At 37.6% G+C, this 18,502-nt stretch overlaps 1 protein-coding gene across 2 annotated transcripts in view; it reads left to right on the top strand.

Annotated features, from left to right (window-relative positions):
* The window catches only part of LOC107716219 (zinc finger protein 385A-like), an 81,107-nt gene that overhangs the window by 5,952 nt on the left and 56,653 nt on the right, over positions 1-18,502 (top strand). The window contains exon 1 of one of the 2 annotated variants that reach the window (XM_016522595.1): positions 3,111-3,609. The exons of the other annotated variant lie outside the window; for it this stretch is intronic. Coding sequence (XP_016378081.1) covers positions 3,600-3,609 — 10 coding nt within the window. The 5' untranslated portion in view covers positions 3,111-3,599. Of the gene's footprint in view, positions 1-3,110; positions 3,610-18,502 lie in introns of those variants that run through there. 2 annotated transcript variants of the gene reach the window in all.

The raw sequence follows: 18,502 nt of genomic DNA, 5'->3' as shown, positions 1-18,502 counted from the left end.
ATCTTATATATATATATATATATATATATATATATATATAACCCTTTCAGTAAAAAAAGAAAAGAAAAAAAAATGTTGTATATATATACAATTACAAATAAATGCTTAAGATGGTAATGTTTTTTCCTCGCTACTTTTATGCCGTAGTGTCATTAATGACTCCTAGGTAGTCGTGATGTTATTCCGTTGTGCCAGAGCTGTCAAACACAGAAAGAGCTAATTGAGTGACAGTTTTGGGATGCGGAAGTTACTGGTTGCTTGTCATCTTCAGCTCTTTTTCGTGATGCTCTCATCTATCCATCCATCTCTTCACACCTGTTTTTTGATAGCCATTCTCCTCATGCTATGATCATACCCATCCTAGACTTAACACACACACACACGCGCGTGCATCCCAGAGCCAGGGGTGAAAAAGGATCCCCATTCTTGGATTTCACCCTCTCATCATGACATCCATTAAAGTCCTGCTGGGTCCCAGTCACTAGCGGGTAGACAGCACATTAGCGCTTGGACCATTGAGCTCAACAAGGCCCTGCTCTGAATTATTGATCCCAACACAACTAATGAGGAAACCCTATCCCCTCTTTTGATGAGACACATACACATGGTCACACTGCTGTGTGAGCTCTGCATTGCCTCACTGGCACACTGTCCAATCAACCTGTTTATCAGTGCTTTGACTTTCACAGGCTCAGATGGCCTCAGTGAAATGACCAGGGCTGTGTTTCCCAAAAGAATCGTAAGCATATTTAGATCGTAGAAACCATTGCCATTAATGGTCTCTATGATCAACTTAGGCTCGCAATGCTTTTGGGAAACACAGCCCAGGTTAGATGAGTGTGAATTTTTATGTTGTTTTATTGACCAGTCAACATCTGATTGTGCATGGTAATTTCTTCAATATTTTACATTTAGATTACCTTTGGCATCATGCAATGCTCATTTAAAGTTTATCCTAATAATTTAAAATAATATTAATGATTTAATAACACTGTTAAATGTAATCTTGAGCAAATCACATACACCGTACATGTGCTTTACAGTACACTTTTTGTACTTTACATTTTAATGCTCTGATTCCTAAGTTTAGCATTTAAAATGATTTTGAGTTTGATGTGTATAATTTTAATATGTGCCATAGTGCCAGGTTTCGGTTATCAGCCATGACATAACAATTATTGGCTTATTATGTCGGCCATCCCTAAAAATTCTATTGTTTATGCTGGTTGCCATCATTATGTTGTTCACTAGCAAAAATTGCTGGTTGACCGACAGAGGTTTGCTTGTTAAGATAGTTAAGAAGCCTAATTCAGAGTTAAAAATGCATTTAATTTTTATTCCATTGCAATTTGAATTGGTATTAAAATAAATTAATATAATTCCTATGAATTAAGTTTTTAATTGGAAATGGAAAGTTTGTCGGAACAGATTTTGCATGATAACCTTGTTTGAAAACTTAAAAAGTTTAAATGTCTTATAAGAACACTTAATTTCCTAGAATGCCTTTGCAGAAAATAAATTCCATGTCCTGTCATCCCAATTTAAATTTCATTCGACTTTTTTTGGGGTGTTGCCCATTCAATCCAAATTCACATTCATAATTTGAAATGCTGCCAATTCTTAAATTCAAAATTTTGCCCTGGTAGGCATTCCAGCATCCAAAGCCCATCATATCTCAACCAGAGGGTGCTTTGCATTAGTTTTGTCGCCGTTTGCGTCCACAGTTGACAAACTGGGATTCACGACCTTCCTCTTGACCTTTACAAAGTGAATGATTAAGCAAAGCTCCAATAATGAGCAGTTAATCAGTAAAGATCAGTATTAAGACCTCACCTGTATCAGTGTGTTTACCCATTGGTGTATCAGGGCACACACACGTCCATCCTCATTATGAGCTGTTTGCTCAGGTGCTGGTCTAATAGTGTGTATGAGTGCCCTCTGGGATCAGATGACGGCATGTGTGCGAGTCTGTGTGTAATGCACCTGTAGTTTTATAATAATGGAGCTTTAAATGTCCAATTTCCCCCACCCTCCTTTATTTTCTGTCTCTGTGCAGTGCACTATCAAGGGTGTCAGCCAGCCTCCTTAGTATTCACATCCCCACTCGCTGACTTACTGCACAAGCCAGAGACAACAGAGGAGAGAGAGAGAGAGAGGAGGGAAAAGGAACAAAACGGAAGACAAAATAAAAGATCGCAATTTTTCTAGCCCCTAGCTCAAGCATGCATAGTGTGTGTGCTAGTAAATGGCTTTAGAGAATTCATTTTTGATGCCTCCTTTCTTCTCTAGCCTTTTTTTAAAGGTTCGATTCACCCCTGCAGCATGGCTTTCCTCCATCGGAAAGGCTGCCATAAGCTCCGCTGTTGTCTGAGGCGAGCCGAATCGCTTGCATACCGAAGATGTTCAATTTTGAATTCTTTATTAGGCGCATTTCAACCCGACAATGACACGTTTTGAAATTGGCCCAGTTGTGCTTAATAAGACTGCGGCTTGTGTTGGTCTCTCTCTTTGTTAATTTCTCTGTCTCTCTTATTCTTCCTTCCAGTCTTTTCTCCGTGTCACTCCATGTCTCCTCATCCCTCTGTCAGTTTGAATTTAGTTTAATCTTCCCCTCCTCCTCCTCCTCCTTCTGATTCCTTCGCTCTGGCGCTCTCTGTTCCATCTCTTCCGAACGCTCATTCTCTTTTCTCATATCTCCCCAAATTATTGAGAAAAGCTTTGAGTAACAAATATTTCCTGCAACAGAAAGACTTAAAGGAGAGCCTCAGGGAGATGCAGAGAGGACGTTAATCCCCTTACAAGTTCAACGTCACAGGGGTCGCAAAGGGGGTGAGAAAAGGAGTGAGAGATGGAGAAGTGACCACCACTATTGCGACTGCCATAAACAGACCGATTTTGAGAGTGAAAGAGATGGAGGGAAAAATTGAGAGAGAGAGAGTGTGGCAGTGATTCCATGCTTTCCACTCTGCAGGATGACAAGCGGCTGCTGCCTCTTCAATTGGTTGGGACTGCCACCAATCAGAGCGCAGACAGGGAAGGTGCCTTTAGGTTATACCCAACCCCAAAAACAAGAAGCGGGGAGAGAGAGAGATAGAGAGAAAAGAGAGAGAGAGAGAGAGAGAGAGCGCAGCACAGACACCGGCTTGACTGTGCTACCGAGGCATTTCTTCATGGTATCTGAGAAATGTTCCTGTTGAAGGGAAACTGTTCATCTTCTGTCTGCTGTAAAGAAGCACAGTGTGTCCCAGTGCACCTACAGGGATTTTGGCTCATTCACTGACCAGGGCTCTGGCATTTCTGACCCCCCCCCAACCCCCGTCTCGGGACACTCTCCCACGTTGCCCTCTGACTCACCTGAGAGAAGACGGCAGAAGACCTGCAGATCCCTCCCCTCAGAATACTGCTCGTTCACCTGGAAAGAGAGGACATACAAGATACAGGATGGACAACAGATATGCTCTCTCTCACGCTGTGATGGCTGCTTGACTCACTTCTGGTTTGGAAGAGAGACGCAGAGAGGAGTGCGGAGAAGAACTTGTGCTCCCCTGGATTAGAATTTGAGGAAAGCTGGTCCTGATCACAGGAGCGAGGCTTTTAGGATGATCTTGGGTAAGTTCTCCTTCGGGTCTTCTCCAAAGCTTTGTGTTAAGTGCTGCGGCACCACAGGCACTTCAGCTAAAATTTAGAAACATCAACTCTTTGATTGAGCCTCTAGCTCATAACTTCCTTATTGCCATTCTTTTCAACTTGTGTAGACCTGATGTGCAAGTATTGAATCATAGTGGTTTCTTCAAGATGAATTTGGACTGACGCTGAAGGTCACAGTTGTAGCAGTGAGTGTTCAGCGGTGCAAGCTGTTTCACCCTTGGTCAGACCCCGCTGTCCATTCTCAGAGGGATTTTGACACTCAAATATGAAAACGGAAAGGTTTAAGATCTAAAGAAATCAAATGAACAACTTCCTAAGTTGAACTTCCGTATAGTTGTACTTAATGGCAGGTTATGACAGGATAAAACGACCAGGTGTATGTTGATTTGTTGTCTTATACCATTGTTTTCTTTGTGCAAATCTTTGTTTATTGTTAACATGATTACAGTTGGGATGTACAGCTATACAACTTCTGGCCAATACTGATATGTTGATAATTATTTTAATGTTATGGCCTATTACAATAAATGACGGATATTATTTTTTTTATTTATATGATTAAATTATATTTAAAAAAACACACAAAAACATAATTAAAATTTAAAAAATTTCAAGTTAATTTGCTGCAAATGAGTTTAGGCATCACATCACATTATTTTGGAAATTTACAGAAAATTACAATACATTTAACAGTGTTGTTTATTGTTGTTTTTAAAGGCTAACTTCAAATGTGTGTTAGATAATGGCAAATGTAAAAATATAAAAATGAGCTTGCATTATTAAATATCAAAAGTCCACCTATACAGTGAATAAAAAGAATCTTTAATATTGGCAGAAAACCGATATGGTACCGATATCTTGTGCATTTATGAATTTGCAAGCCTTAAATCTTCTTCAGGAATTTATAATTGTATATATCATAAGCTCTGAATTCAGTTCTGGAATTAAACCTGTAAACAAACATGACAGTTTATTAATGTTGAGCATGAGAAATTTTTAGAGTCTTTTTGGTGCTTCTGGAGAGTTCCTCCATTGCTCTAGGCTGTGTGTGTGTCTGTGTGTGTGTATGGTGACTAGAGGCTGCAGCATCTGAGCCAGCTCATATTCCTGCTGGGGTTGTGTGAATATTGCCTCTGCACTCAAAAACAAAACTGTGTCAGACAGTTGTCGTTGTGTGTCTTAGCTTTAGGTATTTTAGATCATGATAATGGGTATTTTTTTAGTGTACCTGTAACATACCTGTGTGTTACTGTGCTATAAAAGTGTCACTGTGTGTGATTGGTTGTGTAATGCTCTGTGAGGGAACACCAGTTGAGGCCACATTGTTTAACGCATGCCTGGGCTAATTTAACAGCCGGGCTGCTACACTTCTCGTCTGCATTTTCCTCGGGGCATGTTTTCCAGGGAGCCAAGCATAATGATTATAGGGTTTGTAATGTGTGATCTGTCTGCTCTATATGTGTGTGTGTGTGTGTGTGTGTGTGTGCGCATATGCCATTATTACTACAGACAGAAAGGATTTATAGTTACAATATATGGTTGTGCACCACAGTCAGCCTCACGTTTGCTAAATATATGTCTTTACCATCTCTTGCATGCAGAATGGGCTGGCTTGTGAAATGTCCTCAGAATAGGAGGCTTTATATATGTCCAATATGTTCTGTTAAAGTTAAACACGATAATTCACAGAAAAGTGTGTATTCGCGCCTCTTATAGACTATTTTTTATAGACTTTTTAAGGATAATTCACCTAAAAATGAAAATATTGAGGATTTACTCATCCTCATGTTGTTCCAATAATAATGATTTTTTTTTCTTTTTTGTAGAATACAAAAGGAGATATTTATCAGAATGGACAGGGTCCAGGGATAGTCATGGTCACCATTTACTTTCATTGTGGGTAAATGGTCAGCTTGGACATTCTGCTAAACTTCTCCTTTTGTCTTGCAAGTAAACAAGAAGGTAATTTTTGTTAAATCAGGTTTGGAATGACATGGGTGAATTAATTATTTTTTATTTATTTAATTTTAATCATTAATTTGCATTAGGGCCTATTTCATCAAATTATTATTTTATTTAATTGTATTATTAAATTATTCATTTAACTTATTTGAATTGACAAATTTAATCTTAATCCTCAGAATTTAAATTGTCAACTTTTTTCTAACTCTTTTTTGAAGGTGCTTTCCAGTGTTTCCACCTTAAAAAAACCTGCTTTTTATTTATTTTGCGTGCGAGGGGTTGCAGAATTGTGATGGAGTACTTGAATTTGTACTCCATCAGTACAACAAACAGACAAGCACAGACGTGCTGCTCCGTTCCCATCAAAAGAGGCAGAAATGATGTTTGTGACTGGAGAGATGGGCTAATGGCTTCATTAACCCATCTGATTACAGCTGCATCTATCCAATCTAATCAGTCACGTCTGACAGAGGAATGTTTTCAAGCACTCTGACAGCATCTGTGTGTTCATTACCACATTTCCATCTATATACCTTTTTTTTTATTTTTTAAATAAGGTTCAGACTATTTATAAATGAATACTTGATATTTGTTTTTGCACAAGTGTGCTTGGTGCTTCTATGACCTCATGTTTAAAGACACATCTGCATATGATGTAAAAATTGCATTGCTGCATGCAAAGCTAAATTATACATTCTGCTATAATGCAGACCTGTATATTAATTTTTTACTAATTAATTTGTTGTTAGTATTTTAAGACAAAGACTTTTTGTTATTGTGATGACCTTTAGATTGCAGATGTATTCAGGACGCAATGTCTCTGCACTGTTTTACACTCCAGTAAACAAAAACGATGTCACTTCGGCAGACAACACACTACATAATACAAGCTGTAGTGTGATGCAAAACAATCCTTTTATGAACTTCCTTTTTGGAGCAGAGTATGTGTGATGACTCATTTACAGTCCTTATCTAAATATACTCTGAATGACCTTGACCAGATCCCCTTCCTCCTTTTTATTCTGCACCTGTTTTTAGCCCTTTCACATCAAAAACCTATTCACATCAAAAACGATAACTGTATTAGCATCCACACCAATGCATGATAACGTTCTGTTTAGTATAAGCGAACACTGCAGTTATGTCATCTGCCACTTTAAATTCTCAAGCTCTTTACAGTCAGATGGATTCTGATTGGCTGTCAGTGTTTTAATTGTAAATGGGCTTGAATTGTCTTATATCTTTTCGTGTGTGTGTGTGCGTTTGAAAAGTGAGCAGGTTGAGACATTTGTTCCTAGTGGTGGTGAAGACAGCTGACCCTGATAATGGGACATAAATGTTCTGCAGTATATACAGCGGAGATCCGCTGAGCCCCACATGACAGACCATACACTGCCATAAATGCACACATACAGACACACATTGACTCTGTGGAGCCGTGGCACGCCGCCTGGTCCCCAGTGTTTTCATCGGCAGGACTGAGACAAAGAGTGGGGTTGGCTGCTGAAGGAGAGGTGAGTAACCTGAGCAACAGCACTGCGATGTGCATTCACTGCCGCCTGCCCAGTGTGGAGTTTCCATTGTGGCCAGCCAGTCAGAACGTCCCCCCCTTTCCTCCATGCACACCTGCACACCTGTCTAAGCTCACATATAGATAAGTAAAGCTCTCAGAGCCAATTCATTTAAAGGAATAGACCCCCCCCCCAAATGAAATTTTAGTCATTATTTACTCACCCTCATATAGTTCACGAGTGTTCTCATGTCACTTGTGCTCTATTTATTTGAAGCTGTATAGTAGCTTTATTTACATTTACTTTTAGGCATTTGGCAGTCGCTTTTAAGGTATGCACTTTTAGTTTTTGCATTTCCTTGAAATCGAACCCATGACCTTGGGGTTGCTAGCACCTTGATATGTTGTTTGAGCTTCAGGAATGCAGCTTTATGTGAGGAAAAGGCAAAAATTTAAGTCATTATTTACCTAAAATCATCTTCCCACAGCTTTCCAAGTTATTTTACATCTGTTCAACTTCATGTAACACAATCAGTTGCGAGACACATTTAGGATTTAGCACCATTTTGCTGGGTTGCATCCACATATGTTTATGTGAATTTTGAAAAAAACGGAAACAAGTTTCCAAAATGTTAGTAAAAACTTATTTTTCTGGTTAGCACCAGTTTTCCCATATGTGGTGATTTTGGAATCTTGAATTTGGAAATGTTTTATTTGCAAATAATTTTTGTAATTTATTCGGATAATTTTAACGATTTACTCGTTTAATTTTTTTCAGGCATAAATGCATGGACATAGGATCTACTTATATTAAACCTGGCACAACATGCTTTCATGCACCATATTTGAATATACGCAAAAGTGAATGAGATTAGAGAGTAAGGGAAAGATTTATTTCTATAAGTAATTTGAGATTTTGGTAGGTTTCTCACAAAAGGTGTCATATGACTTCAGTAGACTTGGAATATAACTCATATGGACTACTTTCATAGAACATTTAGTCATTTTTGGAGTTTGACAAGTATCCATTCCCATAAATGTTCACAAAATAAACAAAGAGCAGAAGTTTGAAGCAAAATGACTTGAGGGTGAGGAAATGACTAAATTTACATTTTTGGGTGAAGTATTCCTTTAACAGCAGTGTTTGAGCTTGGTGCAGACATTGCAGAAGGAAGGACTGAGAATATTTCTCTGCATTTACACATGCCGTCCCTTATTTGTTTCCCCTGGAGGGATCTGTTATGTTTTGTGACATTTAGGCACAGTGCCAAGGGTCGTCTGATGTGTTGGCTTGTCTCTCTGTCTGTCTGCATTTCTGACTTTATGTTCGTTGCAAGCACATCTGTCTTTATGATATGGCGTCCTTTCACGCTTCCTGTCTACCTGATTATCTGTCATACATCCCCTCCCCCCTCTTCCTGCTCTCTCTCCTCCTCTCTTTTGCTACGGTCAACCTTAACACTCACCTGTCCCTTGAGGTTGTGAAACAAAAAATGTGTTTGTTTGAGAAGCTCAGCATTTTTCCTTTTTTTCATCTCCTCTGCATGGCTAGAAGAGAATGACACAGCAATTATGAGATCTGTCCCCTAAAGCCCAGTCCGAATGCTGCATATTATAGCATATTAATTTAATCTAGACTCTTGCCCTTCATCTTTAAATGTACTTTACTTAAAGGGGTCATATGATGCAATTTCATTTTTTCCTTTCTCTTTGGAGTGTTACAAGCTCTTGGTGCATAAAGAAGATCTGTAAAGTTGCAAAGACTAAAGTCTCAAATCCAAAGAGATATTCTTTATAAAAGTTAAGAGTCAGCCACACCCCCCTAAAACGGCTCGTTCGAACACGCCCCCACATATGAGATGTGAAAACGGTGAAAGCCGATCCGGTGATCCACAGCACTAAGTTGATGTATTTCCTCAGCGACCAGCACGGATCAGCTCCAGGCATGATGAAGCGGATATCGTCCTCTTTTGGAAGACCAAACAAAGTAGTTTCGCTTTCACAACGAAGCACACAGCGTCTTCACGACATGGCGGCAGCGGCAACAACAAAACTACAGCGAGAATAAAAGTTACGCCTTCTTTCTTTGCGTGAACATTTGGGCGGCGTTATGCAAATCTTCCCACATAGTGAGGTAGATATGTGGGGGCGTGTTCGAACGAGCCGTTTTAGGGGGGTGTGGCTGACTCTTAACTTTTATAAAGAATATCTCTTTGGATTTGAGACTTTAGTCTTTGCAACTTTACAGATCTTCTTTATGCACCAAGAGCTTGTAACACTCCAAAGAGAAAGGAAAAAATGAAATTGCATCATATGACCCCTTTAAGCATGATGTACTGCACTGTAGAAAACACTAGCATATTTGGTTGTTTCGTTTTGAGCAACATGGCTTCTAGCTAATAAGTATAGCTGGTTAATAGCATATTTTTAGTTCAATCTGCAAGTCCAACCGGAAACTTATCTGGTCTAGTCTGGTCTTTTTAGCCAGCCAGGTGTTCAGAGTTTTGCTGGTTTGCTGTTTAGAGAGTTTGCCCCTGCTGGCCAATAATGTAACTACATCATTATGTGGGCAAAAGAATGTTTCTCCACTGATGGCTCATTACAGTTACCAGTTTAATCTGATATAATATATATTTTTTCAATATATAAATTGCAATGGTTCTGATACATTATAATAAATGTTTCACCATTTACCTTTTTTTTGTAGGGCACTTTACAGAGTTTTCCCACTGTCTGCTGCCTTTGACATCACAGCTCATGTTTGCCCCTTTAGAGCACTCAACAACCATATTTGTAATGACCAAAGTTATGTTCCAGTAACCTTTTAATTGTAAGCTGGGAATATTTAGTGTTATGATTTCTCCCATTCATGTATGTATGAGTAGACTGTCTCTGCTTTATTGTGCAGTGTTACTTTAGTATTATTTATATAGTATTATAGTTTTTATTCATATTTTAAATTAGCTTTAATTTTGTTTTCAATTTGAATTTTAGTTTAAGTTTTAGTAATTTTGTTAGGTGATTGTCATTTTTATTTTTTAAATAATACTTAAACATTAATTTCAGCTAGTTGCCAAGGCAGAATTTCTAATTTTCAAGATTTTGAAGTTTACTATTTTTCATCTAGTATTTAATTTTTGTTTCATTCTAGCTTTATTTCAATTACTGAAAATAATTTTTATAGGTTAAGATTTAGTTAACAATAATAACACTGATATTGTCTTTGCTGTGTGCATTCTCGCAGTGCCATCAGATAATCTGTTAGTGTCAGAGCATCATTTTTCTGCCATTGTTTACCTTCCATAATTTTATAATTTTCCTTCCGATTGCCCTTTTGGGTTGTTCTTTTGGGGCTGAATGTGCCCACCAAGAACAGTCATGGAATTGAATGGGAATGCTAACGGATAGCTTTCTCCAATCTTTACTTAAAGCACTATGATATTTTTAATTTTTGACTACATGGATGTTCTGCTAAGTATGCTAAGGTATTTTTAATTTATCACTTCCACAGTCTTTTGTAGCAGTTGCAGAACTTGTTAAATGCTACAGCACAACTGTGTAATACTAAACATGCAGAGCTTGTCACACCTATGCTGTTCACCATGGAGAAACTCAAACTGTTCTTTCCATGCTGTTTTCCCTCCTCATACAGATACACTTTAGTTTGATTTTATGTGCAGTTTCACACCCATTAAAGCTAAACACCTGCTAGTGGTTTGGCTGAGCAACTGCTGGTTAGCCACTGCACATTCACTTCCCATTTTATAACCTAATCAAACCTTATGTTCTCCACAAATGGTTTTGTTTTTGTCTCAGCTGGTGAGATTTCACCCCACAAAACCATTGAGAAAATCCGATATATGACAGAACGAGCCAGGAAACGTTTGAAGAAATGTGGGAACGATGTAATAAATTAGCCACGAAGAGGGAAATCATTACTCACTAAAACATCATGTGTGTGTGTTTTTCTCCCAGACAGGTCAGCTGGGTGCATCGTAGGAGGTCAGTTTATTTTTTCGCCAAATGGCAGGTTAACTGCACTTGAGCTTCACACTATGTGAGTGCTTACATCTCCATCCACCTCCCCTCTCTCCCCGTCAAATGCAGCCATCACTCTTAGCCGGACATTCAGACTGGCTGGGTGCTAGAAGATTGTCAATAGTGGGTGTAACAGACACTAATTAATTGCCTATAACAGGAGCTCTGGGAGGCGGAAATGCATTACTGGCTGTGTGAGGCCCAGCAGACTGAATGAAATGGTCCCAACTGTATCTTCATCCACAAACACACACACACACGCATTACACCTCATTCCTGGCCCAAATGCATTCTCTAATGGTTTAAGCATAGTGCGTGTTACTGCCAGGTGTCCAGTAGAGCTGCACTTTAAAGTACACAGCCAGCCCTCTGTGGAATCCTATAACACGGTGTGTTTTCTAACAAAACGCGCTCCTGGTATATGTGTTTGCTGTGATGCACATGGTTGACTGGATTCTAACTTTGTTAAAGAGCCTCCATGTTTGCTGTATGGTTTATTTTGTTGTGTAGACAGGACTCAGAGAACAAACAAATCACAAAAGCCTGACAATACAATACCAGCGATGGGGTCATCCTTTGAATAAGGCAGTTTATGAAATACGCCAACCAGAGCGGATGATAAATACATTCATCCGTCCACAAACAGCACACATTTATCAATAGCTTGAGCGCAAATCCCTGACAAATTGGAAGGCTGGATGAATTATGAAGCTTATATCTCCAGGTTTTGAGGGAGGGAGAAGTGTTTGTGTGTGTGTGTGTGTGTGTGAGGAGAGAAAATACAGTTTTTGCCATTCAAGGAAAGGTCTGTAGATGTTTATAGCTGGTATTACATTGTTTCCCACTGTTGTTAATGTTTCGAAAAAGAGGAACAAAATCAATTCTCCTTGAAATTCTGGAAGGTCGATGCTTGGGAGCGTGGAGGGGGAAATGAGGGAGGGCTAGATGTGATAGCTTGCAGCAGAGAGGGAGAAATCTCTCCTCCAAGCCAACTGACAAGACTATTGAGTCTCTTCATAACCTTTCTGGATGGGTTCATGGCATGGAAACTGAAGCACTTTTTGTAAGTCACTCTGGATAAATGTGTCTTGCCATATGCCTTAAGGATAGTTCACCCAAAAATGACACTCCTGTCAGCCTGTATTTACTCTCATTTCAATTGATACATGTGTGATGTGAGTTTTTTTCTTCTTTCCTCCTTGGAGCATAAAAGAAGCAGAATATCCAGGAAAATCTTGCTTTTTGTCCTATAAAAATGTTCGGAATATTATCAGAAAAAAATTAAAATGCTACATTTCAAAACATGTTTAATAGCTAATTGTTAGTTACCATACAATATTTTGTGAAAAATGGTTTTAAAAGACAATTTTAATGTAATATATTGTAAAATAAAAAAATAGGAATTCCTGGAATTTTATGGAGAGAATAAAGTATATTATTTTAACCAGGAAGTATGTATACTTATATGGTAAATTTGAATAACTATTGTATTGATGCACTGACAAAAAATGTGTAAAGCTATAAAAGTATAAAGCATAAAAATATGAATCAACTTATAATTTATGAGTAAAGGGCACTACCACAACTTTTTAAATAAAAAATGTTTTTTAATTTGTATTTCTATTTAATTTAATTCAATTTAAAAACTTGGTTTCTTATTTTTGTCATCGCTTCTGTGCATTGCAGTTGCATTTTATGTTGGATTTTATGTTGTTTAGAAAATGTCATTTATTTAGTGTCTCCCTGCTGGTGTTTTTGTGTTTATGCAGATCTTTGTTATTGTTACAGTTCAATTCATTATGATATGTGGCCATAATGTTGCCTCCTGTTGTACAACTTTTTACAGTAACAAAAAGATTTGAATGGTTAAAATTTATTTTTTTAAATAACAATTTAGGATTTAATGGCATTCAGTTTTGTAAAGTAAAATACATACGTATAAAATATATAGTCACCAAAATGGGACTTTATTTTATACCCATCAAAATTTAATTTGACTGGGAAAAGTGAGCTTTACGTACACCCAGAATGCTTGATGTCAGCCAGAAAGGAGGCACAATAAAACTTGTATTAAGAAAGTAAATATAATCAGTTTTGATTTCATATTAACTTTAAATATAAATGCATTGTAGCTTATGTCTATTAAAAAAAGTCCTGGGTTCTCCCATAGACACATCCTGGAGGAAGGTTCAGTCTAAAGTTAAATTCATGCACATCATTTTTTTTTACCCTTAAGGTGTTGATCAGTCTGACAGCTTGTGGGAACAAACTGTTGTAGTGTGATTGTTTTGGCCTGGAGACTAGCTTGACCCTCCATCGTCTAGAGTTATGTGCCCAAATGTCACCTTATGTTCATTCAGGCTCCAAATTACTGAATGTTTATTGTAAGTCCATCATTAAAAGAGACTGAAGAGTTTTAATGGGCTTTGGAGGCAGTTCCAGCTATGCAGGCTGGGCTCAGACCTGCCTGAATGTGTGTGTGTGTGTGTGTGTGTGTGTTAGAGGGAGATAAAGGGAGAACATGTGTCTGTGTGTGAATGTGGATCTAGCAGCAGTGTTTGAATGGGTGCCATAGAGTCATTGACTAGCAGGTAGCTTCCTTGGTGAAAAGAAAAGTGATGCGCCAGTCAGGAGTTTGTGGTATGCACACCTGCACCTCCTCTCCGCTTCCCCTCCTCCCTGATTTTGCGATCTGGAAAAGGGCGGAGGATATGGAGAGACTGCGCTCAGACCTGCCCCTGCCCAGGAGGTAAACGCGCTGGTGTGTGTGCGCACATGCCTCTGTGGAGATTAGGCTAGGTGCACCAGGCCCACATGGCTAGCCGGGTCCAACGATGAATAAGGAAACCTTTCCAATTCCAAGCAGTATGGCTGATATTTCAGCTTCCTTGCGTAGGTATATCCATGAATTATGAACACTTTGGTCTGCCTTTGGTCTCAAGTTCTTAATAAAAAAAAACTTTTTTCTTGAGTAGAACTGCCCTCATTAGTGGTAGGAATTTTTATTAATTTAAAGGTCACAGCACACCTTGCTTTTTCAGACCGATGAGCTTTGTAAAAATCGACGCGTTTCAAAAAGGCGGGGCATAGAGGAGAAACAATAATGTACAGTATGTGGAAAATAATGTGTTTTTTTAACTTTAAATTGCATAAACACATTTCATTACACCAAATACACAAAATAATGTTCTTTTTAGCAGCATCATATGACCCCTTTAAGAAGAAGAAAAAAACATTTTTATACAGTGCTGTCTTGGTTGATAGCTTTTTTTTTTTTAAATAGGTAGATCTACATTAGTATTCCATTAGACACATTGATGAAGGCAGAGTGTCGAAACCTTTTTCTTCTTTATTAAATAGAAAATTTTATAAATTTATTTGAGCGCTGATCATGTTCTTTTTTTTTTTTTTCTTTGCTTATTTTCTTCACTTTTTGACTTGATTCTTTTGAATCAGTTTAACAAAATATTTGTTTAGATTCGTTCACTGATTCTTTCACTGGCTTTTTTTTTTTTTTACACCAGTATGTGTCTACAAGTGAGTGTGTTTTTTTTGTTTGTAAAGAGTGAGTCATTCAATTGAAATTTGAAAATTGTTGAAAACTGAAAAAAAGAGAGATTGGTTCACTTAAATGATTCAGTCACATAAAGGTTTTGATAAAAACATTGATTTGTTCAAAACTTTATATTATTTATTTTTTCTTTTTCTTTTATTCATCTCATTGACTTGATTCTTTTGAATCAATTCACCAAAAATATTTGTTCAGATTTGTTCACTGATTCATGTACTGGCCCTTTCATTACACCAGTATGTGGCTGCAAGTGAGTGGGATTTTGTGTTAAAAGTTAGTCATTGAACCATTTACACAACCAATTCATCAAAATCATTGTTGGAAACTGAAAAAAAGAAAAAAGTTCACTTAAATTATTTGTTCCATAAATGTTTCAGTCACTTAAATATTTTGTTATGAACATTGATTTGTTTAAAAACTGTGATTAAAAATCATTTATACTATTTGGGTGTGGACCATCAGATTCTTCTTTTTTTTTTTTTTTTGATTCATCCCAGTGACTTGATTCTTGATTCTTTTGAATCAGTTCACAAAAAAGATTTTGTTATACCAGTATGTGGCGAAAAGTGAGTGTGTGTTTGTGAGTCACTGAACCAAGGCACTTTGTTGATAAGTGAAAATTAATTTTATTTGTTCAAATAAATGTTTTGTTCATTGTAATGATTCATTCACTTAAATGATTTGTTCTCAAAAAATTGTTCACAAAAACACTATTAAATGAATGTTGAAGTGTTTATGATCTTCCACTTGAGTTGCAGAGGCAGTTTATAGTATTGTCTTGAAAAGCACATAAGACCTGGGCTTCATGGTTTCTCTCCAAAGCCCTCCATCACTGGTCCATTGACAGCTCAAACAGCAGCACTGTGCTCCCCTGCGTTGTCTTATTGAGATGCGGTCAGTGGCTTCAACATGTTGTGAGCGGCTTGTGGAAAAAGACGTGGGCCATTTCCATAAAATTAGCTTAGCAAATGGAATGAAGCAGCAGCCCCTGCAGAGCGAAGACAACAGCAAGAACTGCTGGAGAATTCACAATCCTCACTACAAAACGCCTAGCGCTGATCTCATATACGTGGCCTTTCATGGAATTAAGCACAAAATATCTTTGCACTGGCACCGGATTGGATTAAAGAGCATATTATACAGTACCGCATCGGTACTGTATAATATCGGTAAAGAGGCACTAAATAAGGTCCCAGCCGCCACATTCCTGTGTTTTTGTTGTCTATCTCTACATAAGTGTTGCTCTATTGGGTGATGGGAGTGATTCAGCTTTGTGGCACCCCAATAATCACAGCACATACACCACTACATATCTTCATTAGCGGATTAGCTTTGGGAAATGAATCCCACTTTGTTCCTCCTCCACCCAAATCTCATTCCCTGTTTTTTCTTCTTCTGTCATTTCTACTTAGGCTTCTCTCTTTGCTTTGGACACACGCACGTCAGCTTGCTAGGATGCTAGCTTCTGTTAAGCTCTTCTTTTGTTCCCTGAAGGTGCATCAGCCGCCCAGTGGGTGTACTGACTCGAGACAGAACAAATTAAGGTCACAGCAGGCAGTGGACAGCAGAGAGAACCTGTGCTTGACCAACCTTCCCTGTCCACCTTCAACTCATCACAGAACGCAGTCGAAGCCCGCCGCTAGCTTACTCTAAGGAGTCATAATCATTTAATCAAGACCCTTCACGCCCATCCATCCTTCCGCTCTCCCCGGAGGCCCAAATTACCTGTTGTTCATATATAGAGAAATGATGAAAGGTGATGAGTGTCTTTGAACTTGAGTAGGAAGAAAAAATGTGGATTGTGAAGTACATGTGAGATGTGCTGCTTCAGTTTTTTGATACAGACCAGAACTGAGAGAGAGAGACCGTATTACTCGTGAATGGGGTTGGCATGAGTCATACTGCTCTCTGGTGCTTAATGGTGGAGTTCTCCCACAATGCATCTATTTTGGGCTTACTTTTCTGTCACTCTCTATGTACTTAGAAAATTAACTTCAGAACACTTACATAAGGACCTCCATGCTGTGCAAAAAAACAAAACAATAAAGTCAATTCACTCCCAAAATCAGAGCGGCTGACTACTAAAATAAGGCATAAGAATTTGGCAAACGCAGCATATTCCTGAGTCAGTGACTCAACGCTCTTTTTTTTTTATTAGTATGTAACATTATTAGTATCTATGTATCTGTCTGTCTGTCTGTCTGGATATCTATATTTATATGTATATATCTCCTTCAAAAAGAGATTTAAAAACACTTTAATGATTTTTTGTATTAAGATAATCACATGTATTTTAGGTGTAAGTTATTTATTTATTTGATTAGCACACAAGCTATTATATTGAAACCTTTTTTGAAAATGGCATTAAAGTTGTTTGTCAAAGTCAACATAATTATAAAGAGTCATTTTTAAAAAGACTTTGCTTCCCTTGAAATGATTTTAATTAATTAATTAATTTATTTTTATTGCGGACACTCATATATGTCATTGACTCTCATATGCTCTGTATTCTTGGGTGAATCCCAATGCCTCTCCAACATTAACACCTTGGTGGAGGTGGTCGGCGTTAGGCAGACCTCGTCTCAAGGACGGTATCCAATTCTGCTTGTGTGCGCACGCCTGTGTAATCTATAGCTGCAGGGAGGATGACCTTCACAGTGTGGAGCCTCAAAGGCTAATGCGACAGGGAGAGAGACAGAGGAAGGAAAGGGAAAGCGGGGTACGAAATTACATATTTAGGCATTTGCCTTGCTGACGATCACTCAAGGGCGAAGTCGTGCCACTTTTGTGTGTGGAGTTTCAGCACAAAAATGTGCGTTTTGTCCCTTAACTCTTTAGAGGATGTTATGTAAACCCTAAAGCTGCTCCACTTTCATCCCATTTCATTCCGTTTCCAACTCACCAGATTCAGACCCTATTATCCTATGCATGTAATTGCTGAAGGTGGGAGGTTTGGCCAGTATGATCTTGGTTAAAAGAGTACTGGCTTATCAAATATTAATCGATCTTTGATGGAGCAGATGAAGAGGAAGTGCTGTGTGATGCTGATTCAGCATTTGGCAGGTGCAGTCAACCCACGGTGCCATTTTATCAGATCTCATCAAACGTGCCAGCACACTCAGGTGCCACTGTGCAGGAGATTTGTGAAACAAGTGGATTTTCCCAAAAAGTTTTTTTCTCCTTCAGGTCATTTGCTTTAACCTGAAAATGCTCCAAATGGTATTTAATAAATATAGAAAAATAAATATAAAATAAACTATGAAACCCATTTTCCCATGTAGCAATGTCATCATTATTTGCTTTAACCTGTAAAGTATTACAATTCAGTTAAAATTAATCATTATTAAAATAGTATTATTATTAAATATTATTATAAAAATAATAATTATTAAAAATATAAAATACAATAAATATTAAATATTAAATTTATAATATTGTGTGTATATACTGTATATATATATACACAAACACACACGCACTAATTAAATTATATATTTTGTTTATTATTACAAGTGGATTTTCCCAAAAAGTTTTTTTCTCCTTCAGGTCATTTGCTTTAACCTGAAAATGCTCCAAATGGTATTTAATAAATATAGAAAAATAAATATAAAATATATTATTTAATAATAATAATAATGATAATAATAATAAATTTTTTAAATTTAATATTTATACGTATTTTTAGGAATATTATTTAATAATATGAATACATAAAATATTATATATAAATGCATATACATTTATTTAATATTAGGTTTTATTTATTAGGGAAC

Source organism: Sinocyclocheilus rhinocerous, unplaced genomic scaffold (genome assembly GCF_001515625.1).
Source record: "Sinocyclocheilus rhinocerous isolate Xijiao unplaced genomic scaffold, SAMN03320098_v1.1 scaffold148, whole genome shotgun sequence".
NCBI lineage: Eukaryota > Metazoa > Chordata > Actinopteri > Cypriniformes > Cyprinidae > Sinocyclocheilus > Sinocyclocheilus rhinocerous.
Note: the sequence above shows the minus strand (reverse complement) of the source record. Positions and strands in the feature narration are given on the sequence as shown.